This window comes from Ochlerotatus camptorhynchus, unplaced genomic scaffold, assembly GCF_037179485.1.
Source record: "Ochlerotatus camptorhynchus isolate MF236.1 unplaced genomic scaffold, CSIRO-AGI_Acam_v1.1 ptg000350l, whole genome shotgun sequence".
In the NCBI taxonomy this organism is placed as follows: Eukaryota; Metazoa; Arthropoda; class Insecta; order Diptera; family Culicidae; genus Ochlerotatus; species Ochlerotatus camptorhynchus.
This window is the reverse complement of record NW_027040838.1, coordinates 761,524-782,615: the sequence shown is the minus strand read 5'-3', so window position 1 is coordinate 782,615 and position 21,092 is coordinate 761,524. Positions and strand designations below refer to the sequence as shown.

Sequence of the window (21,092 nt, the reverse complement as noted above, 5' to 3'; positions counted from 1 at the left end):
AGCGCAGTTTAGCACCAAACAAAATGTTATTATTACTAATGGCTTCCAAATTTATTTACCTTTCCGTATGTACCATAAGATTGGATAAAGAGAAACCAATAGTTGAGATATTGCCAAAAGTCTAACACTGCTGCTTGACGCCAAACTCGGTCTACGGATTCTAAACTCGGCCTAACGCATTGAAACGCCAATGAATTCACTTCGGCCTATCGGATGATGATAAAACATGATTCGATCGGAGCGCTTCTTTTGTTTTTGGGAATAATGGGTGCAAACCTTCATTCACGCGTTCTCATTGAGTTCGTTCCGTAGCTTATTAACTAAAGTATGGTACCAAACGGATAATTGACTTGTTAACTCTAAAATCATGGATTTATTTGAAGTTTTCTGCTCGATAGGCCCAAAATGGGCGATTAGGCCGAAGTAGTGCTCTACCCTACCTGAAATATTTCTGAGTTTCACTGAAATATTTCTGTAATTTCCTGAAAGTCTCGGAACATCTTAAGGGTTCTTAATTTTTTGGGCATATCATGGAACTATCCTGAATTTTTCTAAACTCACGCTTATAGATCTTTAAACTGCTCCAAAAGTCTGGACGAAAGTTACGGGAACTGCCTCTAAGATTTCAGAAATTTCCCAAATATCTTTAGTTCTAGCTTTTCCGAGGTACTTAGAACTTCATAAAAGATTTCATAATTTTCAAGTTCCCTTGCCATCGGTGAAATTCTTAAAGTCCATTCAAAACCGGAGAAAATGAGCCTTTAATGGATGAAATCGGTTGGAAATTGTCGAAGTTATGAGCATTTTTGTAAAACACTTAAAAATGTTGCTGAAATACAACAGTTTTAGAGTTCCTTTTCTAGGTGTCGTTGTAAGCATCCAAATCGCATGTAAAGTTTTCATGGGAGATTCTTTTCTCTACATATCAATTTGATTAAGGCATATCAGGATTTAAACCGAGTTGATACAAAAGAAATTTATTTAGGTTTTATTAAAAATGTTTGAGAATCGAATGACTTTGTCTTCGATGTTTTGAACTTGTTTCTCGAATCAGAAACCAACAATAGTCACCCATCATTGCTTCATCCCAAAACCCTTGGTAACGACGTTCCATCATCTTCATTTGTTGGTGAAAACGTTCGCCGTGCTCATCACTCTCGTCACCAAGATTTTCCGGGAAAAAATCCATGTGAGAATGTAGGAAATGTATCTTCAAAGACATATTCACACCTGTGTTCAGTGAAATAAAAGGATTTGAAATTAATTATATGTAACAAACACAATATTTTTGATTTATACCTATTTTCTCATAATTATTGAGCAATTCATCGACGGCTTCCTCATAATCTGGGCTTCTGAAATTTCCTAAAAAGGTTGTGACAACACGCTGGAACGATTTCCACGCTTCTTCCTCATCTGGTGTCAAAACTGTATTGAATGCGGAATCATTGAGCAGTTTTTTGATCTGTGGGCCAACAAATACACCTTCCTTTATCTTTGCGTTAGATAAATTTGGAAATACTGATTTCAAGTACTGCAATGCCGGCCCTTCTTTTTGCAACGCTTTGACGAAATTTTTGAATAGCCCAAGTTTTATATGTAGTGGTGGAAGTATTATGCGTTCTTTTACCACAAGAGGATCATTTTTAACGTTGTCTTTACCAATTGTGAAATTATCCCGTTTTGGCCAATCTTTTCGGACGTAGTGTTCCTTACGAGCTCGACTGTCCCATTTACACAAAAAAACACATATATTTTTTGTATCCCTGTTGCAATCCAGTCAACATGGCAACCACTTTAAGATCGGAACAAATTTTCCAATTGTGTTGATTGTAATTTATCAAATTGAGCAATAGAGCCATTGATTCATACGTTTCCTTCATATTAACGGCATGAGCTAATGGAATAGAAGGTTTCTCATTCCCTTGATGCAGTAAAACGGCTTTCAAGCTCAACTTGCTGCTATCGATGAATAAACGCCATTCAGCTAGATCATATGGCTCACCAAACTCTTCAAACAAGCCGTTTACGTCATGGTAAAAACATGCCTTGTCCTTTGTAGAATAATATTTGTCAAATTTCTTGTGACGATTCCTGTGACAAGAAATTTTGACCTCCTTGCTCAGCATGTTGTGTTCTTTCAAGCGTGATGCCAGCAATTCGGATTTCTCCTTCGATAAGTCGAGATCTCGCACCAAATCATTAAATTCGGATTGTGTAAACAGTTTTGGGTTTCTTTCCAATTCCACCTCGAAGTCTTCCTCGCATTCCTCCTTGAATTCCTCCTCACTTTTTGTAACGGTCGATTCAACAGAGGGCGCTCGTTTCCGCTTTGGATAAACAGGATACGGGACCGAACTTGAATGTGGAACAGGTTTTGTCATAGAAGCCACTTGTGGATACTCAACTGTTTTGTGACGTCCTTGTTGCTTAACTTTTGTTAAGCAGAAATAACAATCCGTTGCATGACAAAACGTTCGACGCCATATGGTGGGCATGTCAAAGGACAAATAGCGACTGACAGATAACAAATAAGTGAGTTAGTAAGTAAGACATTAACACTTATCAAAAATAGATGAAGTAAGATAATGTCGATCAGGAAAGAACAAAGCACTACCATGCTGTACATAAATTGTTTATATGAAAGTTATTCAAAAAATCAATTTACCTTGCGCCTGACATCCACCAAGCCAAACACGTTTTGCACGAACAACATAATACTTTTGGAATCCACGGTTCGTCAAAGTCTCCAGGATCAATTTTAAAATAAAGCCTGTATGCAGTTTGCAACGAAGCAGTGAAATTGACCGATTTTGTAAATATATAGTTGCCACACGCGTAACAAAACTTTTGAGGATCATTTTTACACTTGAATTCACGTTTTGTCGTATACATCGTTAAGCAATGTTAAAGAAAGAAAGCTGTCAAATTGAGTTGGTTGCGTTAGGTTCTCGAGGAGCGGTCTCACAAACACTAGCGTAAATTATATTGTTGAAAATATCCCATTTAATTTTGCGTGACAGCTGGTAGTGTTAGTGAAATGCACCGTATGCGTACACGTCCGCAGAAAGGCTTACTGGAAGTGGTGCATGAACCTAGGAGCGGGACAACGGCCAATCTTGGAACATTCAATTTCCATGATTTTACAAAAAATTTCATAACTTCGACAATTTCCAACCGATTTCATCCATTAAAGGCTCATTTTCTCCAGTTTTTAATGGACTTTAAGAATAAACTATGGAATGATTTTTTGAATCTTTTTATCCCATTAAAAATGATGATTAAAACAAGATTTTTATGGAAAATTCGCAGAAAAAAAAAATGCTGTGCAAATTTATTTAGCTTCATTTTCATAAAAAAAGATTTAAAATTGGTGCACTAGTTCCAAAGATATTGACATTTTAGTAATCGTACTTTTGTCCAAAATTCAAAAAATCAAATTTTTTGTATATCTCAAAAATGGCTCTACTTTAATTTTTTCTGACCACGGCATTGAATTCAGCGTAGGATTTTGCATTAGAAACGTTGGTCAACCACTAAAGTTCACCCTTTTTATGTTGTTTTGTAAACTAGTGTTATGTAAGGGAAGAGTTCCTCTAACTATTCGATAGAATTAGTGCGTACATAGATAGACTTTGAATTACGAGAAATGTGTTGAGCAAGCTATTGTTTACCTTAGCGATAGGTACTTATTAATACTCATTTAATAGGAGGAAATGCTATACTAATATCAACATGAAGCTTTAGTGCGATAATTTACTAGCTAGAGGAAATTCTGAAAAGGACAGATTGATAGTTCCGTTGGAGTTCGACAGTGTAAATATTTAACAGAAGTTGAAATTGGGCGAAGGGTACTCCTCTTCCTAACTCACATTTTTATGGGTGAGGGGATTTGAGGTATTTCCTCAAATCTATAGGAAAAAGAGTGCGCGTTTGACTTGCTCATATACTGTCTGCGGCTGGAATGTAATGGAGAAGGAGCAGTGATGGAAATCAAGCGAGCATGATCCGATTTCCAGTTTGTCGTAAACTGTACAGATCGTGATCTGTACAAACTACGACCAACGATTAGTCCTCTTCCACCTTGAAAATACGTTATTAGGTAGGCAACTCACAGATAACAAATACATTGTTAGACTGAGTCAAGCTCAGACAAGTGAGTTACCCTTTTCGCTCATTATATCCACAAATCGCAACATGTGCTTATTTCACGAGACGAGAGTGACTGTCTCTCTGTGAGTAGCATTCTTTAGCAGTTTGGGGTTATAGAGCAATAGCGAATTTGTATATTCCCAGGTTGGTACCAGTTCCAACCCAGTGCAAACCCGAACTTTTTGTCAGCGCGAAAGTCGACCCGTCCCAGGTTATAAAAACAAACGCTCAAACTGACGTTTGCTAGAAAACAAGCCGACCCTAACTTGATACCCAATCCAGGTTGGAACGGTATAATAAACAAATTCGCTATTAGCAAGCATCAGCAGATAGGTGCTGACCATCGGTAGGGGAAAACAGTGCATAATGCACCCCCGGGGTAAAATGGCGCCGTGCGGGTTTTCGTTGCTTTCCCATTACTAATTCTGGAAATATCATGCGCCAGAATGTTAGTTTGTTCAAGCACTGAACTAGCAATACTGATTGTTAAATTCACGAATTGACAATTGGAAAGCAGCGCAGGTCCATTTTACCCCAGGGGTGCTTTTTGAACCACCCTACCCTAACTTTTAATACGAAGGTTGAAACGGGGCGATGTGCGGTTTCTATAGGTGAGGAGGATGCAAACAAGTCGACTCTTTCGTTCTCTCGGTTTCGAATGCAGCAACAGACGTGACGTAACGTGACGTAACGTCTGTTGCTGTATTAGAACGCGATGATAATGAAAGAGTCGACGAGTTTCATTGCTCCTCACCTGTAAATAGCGCACATTTGGCTCGGTAGTTCATCGGATAGTTCTGTCAACACGGTGAACTGTTCCTTTCTTTTTCACTCCACCGAAAGGACTAATGCCGTCAACGCAAATACATGCGCCTTTCTTAATTCACAGACTGAAAAAAGCAAAAACAAATCACGATCATTATGCCAATGATCATGATCTGATCACACTTGTTCATCAGCTCGCTCCAAGACAGAACTTTTCCAAATGCATAGAATGCCGTATAGTATCGATACATAAGTCTAAAAAAAAATGTGTCACCAATTATCGTGGCATATCCATACTTTGCACTCTCAGTAAGACTTTGCACCGCTCAACGACATCAAACCTTATGTGTTATGTGTCAGCGCTATCACGTGATATAGAATCAAAACAGCAAGTGGATTCGGTTTACATCGATTCTGCGAAAGCTTTCGATACAGTACCGCATAACCTTATCATTAGCAAAACGAATCATGTAGGATTTCCTACCTGGATCACGGAATGGCTCAACTCGTACCTGTCTGACCGCAATGCTTTCGTGGTGGTGAATTCCGTACGCCCCAGGACCTTCGACACTCGATCTGGCGTACCACAAGTCGGTGTTTTCGGTACTCTTATTTTTATGATCTATGTGATAGATGTGAGCTACTCTCATCGTCCAAACTGTGTTTCAGTACAAGAAGATATAAATCGTTTGCTAGTCTGACGGCGACAACGGCATGCGAGCCACACGGCATACAATGCAAAGTGATGTCCTTCATCCGCTGTAATAGCGTTATTCTTCATCCATACTGCATGGGATTGGATTCCCTAGAATGTGTAAACTCAATCAAGGCGTTACGATCGATTCCAGGTTAACGTTTTGCGAACACATAACCATCGTAACTGCCAAAGCATAGGTTCATAGTATCTTAGAATATGCTTCCCCAGAGTGGTCTCCATTTTACACTATGCATATTCTTACCATTGAACGGATCCAGAAAAGTTTAATGAGGTTTGCTTTACGTCAGCATCCCCATGGAATGATCCAACCATTCTTCCTAGTTATCCAGACCGATGGATGCTGATTGATTTGGAATCTCTCTCAGCAAGGTGTCTCAAATTGCAACGACTGTTCATCTTCGACCTAATTACCGGCAATGTGGACTGCCCCGAATTCCCGGAACGCATTCCATGGAACATTCCTCCTCGCAGATTTCGTAACTCCCCGTTACTGGCAATTCCATGCCACAGAACTAACTTATTATTTTTATGTAATCAGCCTGTACGACGTAGTCGAAGACGGTGCGCAATAAATAAATAAACTTTTATACAGCTATTAAAAAAAGGTAAGGCTTCTGAGGTTACGTAGTTGTTTCACTCTTTACATAGCCCAAGTCCTGTGTAAATTTTAATCGAAAATGAAGGCATCGAAAAAACGCTAAATAAATATAGATTTCCGGGAAATGGTTCATTCTGGGATATGAAAATGCTATATTTATTGACGATAAAAAATAGCAATCCTTAAGATGCCCGTCTTACCCGATTACCCCCAAACAGACTACTACTGCGATCACGTAGTAATCAATCAATCGAGCGCCATCCCCATCGCCTACTGCGCTGACGAGCGACTTGCGACAACCGGTGACAATACTATAGGTAACGCAGAATACTGTAGTAGTCCTTGTTGCGGCAACTTACTCTAAATGACCTAAGGTTAATTTTTCGTAAAACTTACTCTAAATAATTACCGACGGCGTCGCGTCTTGCGTGGATTAGTAAGCGTGCGGTACATGTGATTAGCATTGACCCGTTGGCCTCGCCACCATTTGGCGTCGATTGTCACCTGTGTGATTACAGTATTAGTAGTAGACCATTTGCAAGCACCGATTTAAAACAAAGTTTCGTTTTCACTTTTAGGAAATGATAAACCAGCATTGATTATTTTAACGCCGAGTCCGAACGATGGCCACCGACGGCCGGTTAATTCAAGTGAGTAATGACAGAAGGGCGACTCTGACTGACAGTCAGTTCCAATGCATTGCGCAGCGGCAATTGAACGCTTCTTGTTTACTAATCAAATGTGCGGAAGTCCACCGAAGGCATCTTTCCTAATCATCTTGATGGCTTAACCGTGCTGGATTGAGTCAGCTATTTCACAGAACGACGAACCATTCTTAGCTTAGGTTAACAAAACCTACATTGCCTAGGCAACAGACGACCCAAAATTAATCCGTATCGTACGACATGACATATCGAAATCGCATTTTTATCAGTAATCTAAACCACCCGCAAAAAAAATTAAAACAAAGAGATAATAAATTTACAAAACCGATCGCATTTTTTTCGTCATAAACAATAGGGTTCAATGGATTCGTCGATAATCACCGCCGGGGCTGATTACGGATAATATATACGGAATTTAAGCGCGGGTGTGGTTCGTTGACTTGACAACCGACTGTTCACAGTGTCGCATTAGATGTCAAGGTCAGACACGCCAAACTTTGCTCCTTTGGTGTCCGCGAATTTTGCATTGTTGTCGATGCAATTAGATAACGAAGGGTTGCATTTGATGCAGTCCGGTTTACCCCCCACTGATTAAGATTTATGGGGTTGCTGCAATCGTCGGAAAAAGTGCAAATTCCACTTCAACCAAATTCAACCATCATGGGGGGGGGGGGGGGGTTAGGTTGTTGACGTTCTGGGAAACTTATCACGACACCGCGCAAAGCCCCGTTCCAAGCAAATTCCGGTCACGTAGCGTTCGAGCAACCTTAAAATGCTTACCGGAGAGAGCACGTACACCGGATAAACCTTGTCTTGCTATTGTTCTCTTACCCATTTATGTGCTCGATCCAGTTAATAGTGCTGCACGCGAATCGATCGATCGAGCCGGGATGGAACGTGTTTAACAAGGTCAACATTGTCTCTTGTATGAAGGTATCACTCATAAAATAAATCACAACAAAGTGGAAAATATCCATGTGAATTTCAGATAACTTTCATGTGATCCCATAGTTCGAAATAACACCACCAAATCATATGAACCTTATGTGTCCAATGAAAGCTATATGATTACTCACTTAGAAATTTATTATGTTATGTGACATTCAGCTGAAAATCATTACTTTAAAAAAATATGCTGTGCGTTCCTAATAGAAACTATGTGAACACTTTTTTCAGTGTAACAAACAAAAAATACATATATCTAAAAAATATCACCACAAACACACATGGTGACTTGTACCAACCGGTTAAAACTAACGATTTTAATTTGGCTCACAGACGACTAGCCCATCGGTCCCAACTACAACGATTAACGTATCCCATTCTAGTCGAAATTCTAGTACTACAGATACCTTGTACAGACATACCGAGTATAGCAAGTAATGTTGTGGTCAACTTCAATGACAGTTGTCCAGCAGGGCTCCCATTTTATTTACAACATTCAAATCAAGATTGTGCCGAAGGTGAGTCGAATGTGTGCCAATGGATGTGCCCAAGCGGTGTCGATTCTAATTTCGGCACAGTGTGCTGAGTGACCCTTGCAAAATGTGCTATTTTGGAAAAGACCTCAGACAAAAGTAAATCATTATTTTGGTCCTGGAAAGCTTTCAAGGCCTGCAACTTGGAAGAATGTTAAGGGTTCCAGGCGTTCTGAACAGGACTCCAAGATAATTATGAGATAGGGACCTAAAGAATTATGAGATGCATTTCAAAGAATTTCAAGGGAGACGAAAAAAATCATAGGTAATTCATATAATAATTCCATGAGCACTGTGAAAAGTACATTAAGTAGAATTCCCAGGTGATTTTAGTAGAATTTTTGGGGATCGTGAGGAGAGTATCAAGTGAATTTTAAGAATAATTCCAAGAGAATTTTGGTGAGCATTCAAACATTATCATTAACAACATTTAAAGGATGCTCGAGGATAATTTCAAAAGACATCCCCATCAGTTATTACTTTCCTTAGTACTATACTAGCATAAAGGTAACTCTAAGACTAGTAGGTCCCGAAGAAACGTGCTCAACTTTTTGGCTCAGATCTGGTACTATCTTTGGTCCCAAGCTAATCGGTTCAAACCCTCGAAACATAGGAAAATCCACTAACCCCTCATTTTATCTGTCAAACTTTCATAGCGAATCAAAACAAACATTGTGTAGTACTAGAATTTTGACTAGAATGGGGTACGTTAATCGTTTGCTTGGGACCAATAGGCTAGTCAAGTAGTGAGCCAATTTAAAATCGTTAGTTTCGTATTGATTGTTGATACTAGTGCTTCCTGGCCATTTTTTCATGAAATACCACATGGACCTCTAGCCCATGAAGAGTAATCCTATACAATTTCAAATTGAATAAAGCGTTCAATACATTTTATAGAATGCAAATAAGACATAAATCGCGTGTTGGCTAACACTGGAAGGCAACGCATTTTTCTAAATACACACATTTTAAACATGGCAAACGCCAGGTAATCAGATCAAATAGTAACCGGATGTGTGAAAGGAACTGCAACCATCTCGCTATGAATATACTCTCCTGCATCTTGAATTTGGTTCTGCAATACGTTCGAAGTATTTTTTTTTTTTTTTTTTTTTTAATAAGTAAGTTTTATTGGTCAGTTCATTTGATAATAGTATTTACAATTTGTTATTCTAGATCTAGGTGAAATTTCAGTGCATCTACATCAATTCTATCGTTACAGTCACAAACAAAGCAAATGTATTTAATAAAAACTCTAAGCACTTCCACACGCCTTCTTCTGTCTATTCCTGCTAGGACAGGTATCATCAAGTCTTCAAAAGAGAGTCGTCTCCATCCATTCATTATGCCTGCTATCCTCTGCTGTAGAACCGTCCAAGCCGGGCCGACACGAGTACAAGCACAAAATTTATGGAGAAGAGTTTCAGCCGTTTGATTGCTACAATGTGTGCAGTTTTCGTCCGGTACTCGCTGCATTACGAACAGTAGTTTTCGGTGCTCGATTTTACCATTCACGAGCATGTAGAGTTTCGATCGCTGCGTTGAAGAGAGCTGCTTCGCAGCAATGTTTCGCCACGTGCGTGGCCAGTCGTTTTGTGGACTGTTGCGTTCCACCTTTGGCAGTTCGATTTGCTGGACAAAATACTGATGGATTTGATCGGCGGAGGGGTTATATTGGATTTGGAGAGGAATGTGGGATAAATTTGATAGGATTAATTTGATGTCGGGAAGATCTATAGAAATTGCTGGGCGGGGATTATCGTGGAGAAGAAGGGATCTATAGTAAGGTAGGGAATCGATCTCTCGCAAATGTCGGTGGATGGTGAGCGACTTACACTTAAACACCGGTAATTGCAGCTTCAGTCCACCATGCTCCCGGCTGCGCGCCAGTTGTATCAATGGTACCCGGGCGACTATCCCACTCCACAGGAAGGTGCCCATCCTTGACGTAATTTTCGCTATGTGTACGCCTAGTGGAGGTAGAATGGATGAAAGGTACCAAATCCTAGATGTTCCAAACGTATTCAGCACAGTCACCTTCTGAAGTATGGTCAGGGTTCGAGACGACTGGAGCCACATCAGTTGCGCAAACTTGCCAACCGCCGCATTCCAATTCAGCGTCGTCATCAACCGAATCGAGTTTGCAAAAATCACTCCCAGGATCTTCACCGTGCTGGCTGTTTCCAGCCACTGGACGTCGATTTGATTTCCCTCGCAAAATCCAACGTCAATGGCAACAGTTTTGCGTACATTCAACTTGGCGCCGGCGGCTATTTCGAAACGCGTGAATAGCCCATGAATCGAATCGATTTGTGCAGTTGATGTGACGATCACACTGATGTCGTCCGCATATGCCACCAGCAGATCAAGCCCACATGTTTGCTCAAGTCTGCACACAAGCGGATGAAGGTACAACACGAAGAGGTGCATCGATAACGGGTCCCCCTGCCGCACCGAGCGCTGGATGTCGATCGGCCGTGAGAGATGCCCGAGAGGTGGAGCGGGAAGTGATCTCGGAGAGCAAAGTGACGAGATGCTGGTTGAAGCCGAGCGAGCGCATGGTTTCGAAAAGGAATGAGTGCCGGACCCGATCGAAAGCGTGATCTAAGTCGAAGCTGATGAGTTTCCCGGCGAGGCGATGATGACGGAGACTAGCTATCCGATCTTTAAGAGCGAGAGTTGCCTGGAAGATATTTCGCTCTGAGTTTGAACATTTCTGCCCGTCGCTTAGTATGTGGTGCGCTCGCATCACACCCTCCAGCCGGGTTTTGAGAATGCGAGAGAATATTTTGTAGTCCGTGTTTAGAAGCGATATGGGACGATACGAGCGGGCTGTGTCGTCGCCACCCTTCTTCTTGACCAATACAATGATACCGTCTACAAACGTTGCAGGAATGTTGCCAGTGAGCGCTTCGTTCATCACCAGATTGAGTTCTCGGTGGATGACGTCGAACATGCGGTAGTATAATTCTTTCGGGAGACCATCACAGCCGGGGGATTTACGGGATGCGCTGGCCCGTATTGCAGCGAGAATCTCTGACGTGGTGATCTCACTCGAGCACGCTTCATTTAACTCGTCGTTGGGTGGTATGGCATTCTCGCAGACGAACGTGTTCTCATCATCTGCTCTCTCTTCTTCCGAGTATAGGCGGGAAAAGTAATTCACCATGTGCGCCTCGATCGCGTGAGGATCATCAATGGTATCGTGCTGCATGGTTTGTAACCGGGTAATGACGGTTCGCTTTCTTCTCCGTTCTCCCAGTTGGAAGATGGAGATGGGTTCTCCCGCCACGTATGTCTCGTTGATGCGCATAAACATGTGCGAGAAGTTGCGCTGCAGTGCCAGCATCTCGCCTTTGATCTGATTGATCGTAGTTAGCATCGCTGGGTTCTGATAGTAGCCATCGTATGCTAGCTGTAGCTCGAAATAGAGTCGCTGGTGTTCATTATGGAACTCGTCGAAAGCAGCTCGCGATTTCCATTTGAAAAAAGATTTGATTTTGGGCTTAGCATACGACAGCCACCATTCCATCCAGAAGGCGTAGTTTCGGCGCTGACGGGTCCAATATTGCCACCGGTATTGGAAATCCGCCACATTTTCGTCGGTCAGCAGGTGGGGGCGAAGGGACCAGAAGCCTCGGCCGTGTTCACGTCCAAGGTGGGGAAGGCAGAGTCTGAGTGTCAGCGCTTTGTGGTCGGAGAACGAGCAGACGTGAGTATGCACTGCTCGTAGATGGTCGCGAAGCCCGGTGCTCACGTAAATACGATCAAGACGGGATCGTGCATTTCTGCTGACGAAGGTGAAGCCAGCATCTCGTGGGTACAGTTTTTCCCACACGTCGATAAGCTGTAGTTGCTGGACGGCCGTTCTGAGTGACGGACTTGTGTTCGGGCTGGACGAGTCACTTGGGCGAAGCACGCAATTGAAATCGCCCACTAGAATTACTTGCTCGGTGCAGTTGCGGAGATAGTAGGCAAGAGTGTCGTTAAAAAAAATTTCCCGAGCAGCACGATGTGCAGTGCCCGACGGGGCATAGATGTTGACAAGAGTGACATCTTGCACTCGTAAAGCGATCAGCCGACCGTCCAAGCTTTTCTCGACATGAGAATACTGGATGTGCGACTTCAGTGCGATCGCCGTCCCCCTCCTTGCGTGATCCACATTTGCGACAACGACAAAGCCTGGCAAAGAAAGCTGCTCGTTCTCCACCTCTTGCAGGCACACAATGTCAAGGTTTTGGCTGTTGACGAAGGCTCGCAAAGCGTTAAGCTTCGTCGGGCTCGTGATGGTGTTGATGTTAATGGTAGCGACGTTGTAGGATGTGAGAGACATTATGGAATGTATTACTCAACCATCTCGTCGTCTTCGTCATCGCGGCGGGGCTTTTTGAGGATAGGTCGCCCTCGACTTCGCCTGCTGCTCGTGGAAGTGTTTGACTCGTCTGTCTCATTGCCGTTCGATTTACTGCGTGGAGGTACACCACCAGGCTTTTTGAACAGCTCCACCGAATCCGAATTGATATCGGTCACCTTGGTGAGCGTTCTCGACGATGCTGGAGGTTGGGGTTTTGTTGTGTGTTGGGGTCTCGCATTCTGGCATAGTACTACCATCTCTGTTGGCGTGGTGAGTTGGCCGATGTGAGTTTTCTGGCCGAACAGTTCGTTGTCACTTGTCGACGGTGGCAATTCGGGAAAAGTTTCCGACGTTACCGGTGGTGGCGCAGCAGGCTTCGGGCCAGCTGGTTTATTTCGTGGCGGCTTCGGGGTCGATGGTTTTCGCAGCTGTTGCTGTTGCTGCTGCTGCTGTGGTCCCGTTTGCTTTGCCACATTAGCGTAGCTCTTCTGGACCAGCAGCTTTTTATTTTGTACACACGAAATACCCGTGTGTGTCAGCTCGTGGCAGTGACGGCACGACTGCAGTTGACCCTTGTAGGCAATGTATGCCTTCACTCCGTCGATAGTGACCCACGAATCGATATTTCGTTCTACCACCATGCGGACAGACCAGATTCCAAGCGGCACGCTACCGTACTCGTGACCTTCACCAAACATAAGCTCCCGGATTGAGAGCACTTCGCCATACCGACTGAGGAACTCGAGAATCCTCTCTTCCGACACACCTTCGGGAAGATCCCACACACGCACTTCGACACTTCCATCTTCCATGGTAATACGGAGCTTGTATTTTTTTCCACTGCATTCCACTTCGTGTTTTTCGTCGTGTTCATCGACCACTTGTTGGGCCAAAGCTAGGTCGGCGACCTTGACGAACGCGCATGATTCGCCTCTATGACACTGTAGTCTCTTCACATCTTCCCTCTTCAGACCAAGTACCGTACGGCAAAAAACGTAGGTTTTTTCGTACGATGGCTTCAGAGGGAGATTCGAATAATCTATTCGAAAGGTGTTTTCTCGCCTCATCGCGGAAACACTGCACGCGACGTGGCCCGGCGACACAAGGACAATTGTAAAAAATGCCTGACTCTCTGATAAGCGTATTTGAAAAACGTCTACACGTCTCAGAAGCTGAGCGATAACTGAGCTAGTATTCACAATTTGTCTATGAAAATTCACTCAAAACATAACAGGATTTTATTCGGTTGCTTTAGAATAATTTACTTTCAGAATTCTTCTCGATTTGGAATTCTCTCTGGGAGTACCTTCAAATTTCTGTAGAACAATAAAAAAAAACTTGAAAATCGTCCATAGATTCTCTTGAATTCACTGAAGCTTAAATTTGTTTTCAATTCGCTTTAAATCCCGGAATTCTTTGTAGAATTCCCATGCAATTCACCTCAGAATTCTCGACCAACAACTGAAAAGGGCCAATTAGTTTTTGAGAGCAACACTTGTAATCCAATTCTCCCGTCGAGAATTGTCTTCAAATTTTACTCGAGAATTATCTTGGAGATCTCCTTTAAATTCTTCTGGAAATTGCTTGGAACTCTCCTTAAAATTATCTAGAAATTCTTTTTGAAATGTGCATGGTATTATCCTCAGAATTTTCTCTGGAATTTTACCCTCAACATTCGATTCCCTTGGTATTTTTTTGCGAATCCTAGAATTATTTTCACAATCGTCATGAAATTTTCCAGAGAGGTGCATAAATGTTTACTCTGAACTCACTCAATTGACTTGGGAATTCTAGTCGAAACTCTCATAGAGATTTTCCTAATACTCCTTAAAAATGTTCTCTGAAATCCCTCTAAAATCTGTTCAAATTTGCTTTGGAAAAAAAGAATTCTAAAATTCTCTTAATAGTTCTTCGAAGTGACTGTATCCTGAAAATCTGGTCCAGTCCAACGGTCTTAAAATCTAACTTTTTTCAAGCAGAGGACGAAGCATATTTTTCCTGATTTTTCATCGAATTTCACGGGGTTTTCCCTGTGACTTCAAATTCCTGGCTTCAGCCGTTTTTCTCAATTTCCTGAATCACTGGTCACCTGTATTTTACACGAGGGGTGCGACACATCTAAATCTCGATTTTGAATGATCGAAAAATCTCACACTAGCGGATCAATCTACGAAAAATCTTTTTTCATCTCTTGCATCTAAATCCATCTAACTCGCATCGCTCTCCACCTTTTTGCAGGAAATCTCCAAAATCATAGACAATCGTGTTTCTATCTATTAAGCGCGAGTGCATCTCACAACAACAAAGCAACAAAATTCCTGCATCTTAAATAGAGTCGCCCCCTTAATTTTACATATGAAACACCTGTCTTTAATCACATTCTTTTGTTTTCCCTTGAGCACTTTTTAAGAACCAGCTCCGCTAGAGTTATTCCGGATAACACGCTTAACCAAAAAAAAAACTAATCCGCGGGCGAATTCAGGAAATCGTAAAAACAGCGCTTACGTTTTTTTTCCTTTGGTTTGTTTTTTCCGTCGATCTTGTTTTCCGTGCTGAGCACCAATGCTACCGACGTGCCAGGAAGGCAGCTCCCACACCTGGACCCTACCTATCGACCCATCAACTCATGAACCGGGGACCAACGGCTTTACTTCCCATCCGAAGGAAGGCGTGATCAGAGACGTTATGCCTCAGAACATCCCGGGATTGAACCCAGGCCTGCTGGGGTGAGAGGTAATCATGCTTACCACTACACCACCGGCGCCGTTTAAAAACAGCGCTTACGTTAATTCCATATCAATTGCAATAGCAGCATAATCACAATACTAAAACTTCACTGAAAAGCTAATTTTGCGAGCTAACCAGCTTTACAATGAAGACCTAGAATACTCAATAGGGCCACTCTGTGCAGTCAAGGACTGCCTGTCTACTTATATTTGAATAATTCAACCATAAAAATGATACTCCAAGCAATCAAAAAAATTCCAGCCAAGCAGGACCATTATCCTAAATACTCATTTAGATGATTCTCTGAGCTCGTATTCCCGAGTTTCTCCGGTTACTTTTCAAATAACCAGTTATTGCCCGGTTCGCTGGCCACCCTGTTAAAATTAATTTTAAAGATATCAGATTCAAAAAAATTCATGACTCTTGATCTTAAAACAAAATTTAAGGAAACCCTGTGGAGGATTGCCTAGAGAATTTGAATGAGAATGTCAAATGAGTATTGAGGAGAATTTTAGTCTCTCCCATTTTCTCTATAGGGTAGAGCACTACTTCGGCCTAATCGCCCATTTTGGGCCTATCGAGCAGAAATCTTCAAATAAATCCATGATTCCTGAGTTAACAAGTCAATTATCCGTCTGGTACGATACTTTAGTTAATAAGCTACAGAACGAAGTCAATGAGAACGCGTGATATGAAGGTTTGTACCCACTATTCCCAAAAACAAAAGAAGCGCTCCAACCGAATCAAATTTTATCTTCATCCGATAGGCCGAAGTGAATTCATTGGCGTTTCAATGCGTTAGGCCAAGTTTAGAATCCGTAGGCCGAGTTTGGCGTCAAGAAGTAGTGCTAGACTTTTTAGAATAACTTAACTATTGGTTTATCTTACGGTACGTACGGAAAGGTAAATAAATTTGGAAGCCATAAGTAATAATAACATTCCGTTTGGTGCTAAACTGCGCTAGATTAAGAAAGACTAAGTGCGGGTTGTGCTTAATAGGCCGAAAATGGGGTAGTTAACCCTATCTCTCTCTGGGGATAATTTAAAAGGAATTCTGAGGAGAATTACAAACAAATTCGACTCTAGAAGTTCGTGGAAATTTAGAGCAGATTTTCAGGAAAACTGTTACTCGAGAAGAACTAAAGGTGAATTCCAAGGTAGTTCTGAAGAGACCATTAGGGGCCGTACACAAGCTACGTAGACCGTTTTTGATAGGATTTAGATTGTCCCTACATCCTCGTAGAAAATCGTCCATACAGTTTTTTTTTAATTTCAGACACTTCCCAAACCACCGAATGGCTACATTTGGAATAACGGCTATGTGAAAAGAAGTGAAGGATAAAAATCTGATGCGCTGAGAGGCTGATAGCATCGGGTCATAACTGTACTTTGAATTAAACTTTTTGAAAATTTTCTCATTTGTAGTCATTAAAGTGATCTTTTATGTGCCGCTAATTTTACTAAAATCCGTCCACTACAAAAAATAGTTGAAAATTGAGCGTTTTATAAACTTGCTCAAGCTTCATATAGGCGCTGCTAATCAAGTCCAAAAGTATACCGATAAATCAATAAATAGTTAATCAAGCACCAGCCAAGATTTCACAAGCATATCTATTTACAGTGTCTCAAAAAGTTGTCCATTCAGGTGTACGGACAATTATTTGATACACTGTAAGTTGGAGAAATTTTTGGAGATTTTTCGTATTTGCACTGAATTAAACCTCAGCAGATGAATTTCATCCCAAAGCGGATAAATTTCATCCAGATCCCTTCCAAATTAAAACATTGTTGGTGCGAAGACTTTGGCTAACTAAGCAAGTTAATTAAAGTATGCTATGTTTTTTTTTCACTGGAGCGGGTATGAAAAATAACAAAATTTTATGAGAAAGAACGCTAACGAATATTTTTGGAATAGGTCACTTGATTTCGAAGAAATGACTGCAACATGTTCCGATGAATTGGAAACGCAGCGTTCAAAATTGGAACGATGACGACAAATTTCCACACAAAGCAAAGGGAATCCTGTTTTGGATTAGCACCCACCCGTTAATAGCAATACACACAAGCCTTAATTCACTTGTCTGTATTATCATAAGAGGTTCGCAGCTCGGATGGCTCGAAAACTGTCATACGAAAACCTTTGAACCAAATTCCAACGAGATGTGCTCATCGAACATTCAGAGTGCAATTTCCCCAACCAACGAAGTCACCGGTGCCAATCATCGCGATCAGCTGAGTGACCTGCGCCTCCATTCGTCTATGAACCGTTTCAATCTCACCGCCTAGCCTAGCTATGAAAACGCTCGTCCAAGAGATGCGATGCAGTGCAAGCAAACCCTGAAAAGAGTTCACCATCGATCGGTCGATCGATTGAGCGATCGCATGATTCAAGTCTGTTAGCTGCTAAATATACGTAGTATTTACATCAGCTGGTGGGCATGAGCTTTGTGCAAAGAAACACAAAGAATGAGTTCGCTTTCATTCGGATTTCCCAAACTATCAGCAAATTAACGACGTTTGAAAGAATGGGCTCTTTCACGAATCAAAGACATATTTTGTGTGTCTGCCCAAAAGAACTGACATTGACAACAGACTGTTTACATTCGGCGACGAGGTGAGAACAAGGTTAGGGGGGGATCTCGTACCTGCTCTTGTTGAAGAAGTATCCCACGACGGCGAGGAATAGTAACACCTCTACTATTCCAACCATTTTGCTAAAAACTTTATTATTGTTGACTTTTCCCTACTTCAGCTGAATTGACACTTGTTCAATCACAATCTAAAGATAGCATTCACAACGGGTTTCTTCGATTCTTTGAATCATAACCTTCAGGGAAGACTTTCCCGAACGTTACGCTTTTTCCTTTTCACTACAACCACCGACTGTTGGGTTGGTCGTGCAAATTCACCACACTCGCTCTTTTTCACCACACTTTCCTCCTGCGGCAACCATTCAGCCGGAAACGAAAGGGAAACGGTTCTACCAACACCGGAAAGATACTACGAATGGGGTAGTATTGCTTCTCATCGACCGGATCGGGGGTTGCTTGACCCCTCGTTTATTTTCGGGGCCGGTGATGATGATAATCACGCCACCACGTTGATCACTTTTGGCAACGGTTCAAAAATTCACCACCGACGACGACGACGACGATGGACGCGACAATGGCTGTGGCTTATCGCGAATATTACGAGCCAACTTGGTAACTGCTAATGCGAGCTGTGTAGAATCAATCTACTTCCGATCCGAACATGGCGACCAGCGAAATGCGACTGAAAATCTGCGACGAGCATCGCGACTGTTTTGTTGCCGCCGTTTGCGAGTGTAGAAAAGTCAGCGCTACTCGAGAATGTATTTAAGTAGTACTGTCATACAGAGACGTGCGCTGGGAGCAGGGCTGACTGATAATAAGTACAGAGGACTCAGTGGGCCGCGTTTGCACTAGGGTGTTTCGAGATTGTCTTATCATTGCGGGGGTTCGGGAGAGTGCAAAAATCGGTATAGCAACAGTGGGTGCATCCCTTCTTCGCCAATAACTCAGGATTGTCTGAGCCAAAGTTGATGCAATAATGCAACCACCCTAGTTTCCGTTCTCGTCGCATCTCGTGTAAACGAAGGCCAGAACGGCGGGTAAGTTTTCTTAGTTGATCTTTGCCAGTGCACTGGGCCTTCTTTAAGAATAACGAGTATATGCACAGACATGGCATGATGTAAACAAAACTTCGCCGTTCCGATGTACCTCATTGAGTTATTCAATCGGATGGTTTTCTGCTGTATATACAATAAAGCGAAACTCAGCGAAATTATAGCTTTATTCTGCCTACTTGCGCTACAGCAGGCGAGACACGGTTCGATAAACGCACTTGATCATCTCAAGCGGCGCGACATTTCTCGTCGCCTTGCCAACCCCCTTCTTTCACGGTGCTACACACTGTGTAGTAGTTCTGACTGACAACCTGATGCAGCGATCACAAACACCAGCGGTCACCAATTGTTGGTGAATAAACTCTGGGAGAGCATAGTGCACCTTTTGCTGATTTCTACTTTGCACCTAATTCCGAACCGGCCGGCTTGCTACGACAACGACTACACACTGAGTTGACACATTTCCGTACCGTTGCATTGCGCGTAGCTACATAAATGCTGATGTTTCTTATTGTCAAGATTGAGACATATATACGAGCGAACGACAACAATAACAACAACAACAACAACAGTACATTGATGGGCTACCCTGCCTGCCTGGATGCATTATCGCCCCTATCTGTTGAAGCGAGACGCAGTTTCGCTGGCCATCGGTCACCATCGTCAACTTCATCGTCGAATTGAGCACATTCTGATATGTGTGTTTTGTTTGTAGTTATACGGCAATAAATGATAGTCCCTTTCCGCCATCGTCGTCGCCGTCTTCGTCGTCGGTTAAACTATACTTATTTTTATCACAACCGTCAATTGTAGAATGCTATGGTGCTGTGATTGTTCATCAATGGCCATTCATGAAATGGTATTCAAAAATATTCCGACATATTTTAAATGTACGCTTATGTACATGTTTCGTTGCAAGCCAAGTTCTCTACACATAAATAATATAGTAAAAAAACGGTTTATTTCCATTGATTAAAGTGCTACATTTTAAGAGATTTAGCCTGACTTCATCTTGAGTTTTGTTGGGTTTCAAATATGTATTTGACCAGGCGGTAGACCTCAGAATTTCAAGTTCACGGAAGACTATTGAGGATCATTCTCATTCGTTGCCGTTTGAGGTATTTAGGTAGCACAACTCTGCCAGACTGGCATACTTAATTACTTTTCTGCTGGTCCAACGTCCTTCAAGAGTTGACCTGCTGTACAAATGTTGCACTAACTCGTGGCAGCTTGTCTCCAGTTTCTTGAGCGTCCCACACATTTCCTTGCTTCACTTGGTCTGGTTACCTAGCTCATGCGGGATTATTGTCCGGCATTCTTAGATTGAGTCTCGTCCATTGTACCCTTCCAGCTTTAGCGACTTTTTGGATGCTGGGCCAGCTCGTGGTTCATTCTTCTTCTCCATAAGTCCCTTTAATATACACTCACTCCCTATGATGGTTCTTACCACGCGTCCTTCGAAAACTCCCAGTGCCTTCAGGTCCTCCTTGTGCCCTTAGAGAACTACCGGTCTTATCAGCGTCTTGTACATATATGGTACGCTTAGTACGGGAGCCAAGTTAATCAGGTGTCAAGGTCTTGTTAAGTCCGTAGTAAGCACAAATTCTGGCTATAATGCCCTCTCCGCATTAGCTGCTAATTCTTCAATGGTTTCAATGGACTGTACGAAGGAACCATACAATCATTGCAGCACCCCAGGTAACAATTTGATGCTTAACAAGTGTTGTTCAATCGAATTAAAAGCCTTAGTTTGAATAATTGTTGTAGATAGACCACGTTAACCTTTGTTCAGCTTTTAAACATCTAAACCTGGTGATTTTAATCAGCCAATAGCTTAACAGTAATATCAATTATAAGCTTTTTAAGGCATTAAATAACAGTCTATTCCAACCCTTGTTCAGCTTTCTAGTTTAATTAAAAAAAAAAAGTTGGAAGGGTTGTATACTAGATACGACCGCAGGGTTGGCGTTGGATAACGGCTGTTATGTG

At 42.1% G+C, this 21,092-nt stretch overlaps 1 protein-coding gene across 2 annotated transcripts in view; it reads right to left on the bottom strand.

The window, feature by feature from the left end:
* Positions 1–18,744, bottom strand: part of mino (glycerol-3-phosphate acyltransferase mino) — a 46,731-nt gene extending 27,987 nt beyond the window's left edge. Inside the window, exon 1 of one of the 2 annotated variants that reach the window (XM_065231313.1) lies at positions 18,103–18,744. In XM_065231313.1, coding sequence (XP_065087385.1) covers positions 18,103–18,167 — 65 coding nt within the window. In that variant the 5' untranslated portion in view covers positions 18,168–18,744. The remainder of the gene's footprint in view (positions 1–18,102) is intronic. The other variant, XM_065231312.1, reaches the window with a different exon arrangement.
* Between the last annotated feature and the right edge of the window lie 2,348 nt (positions 18,745–21,092).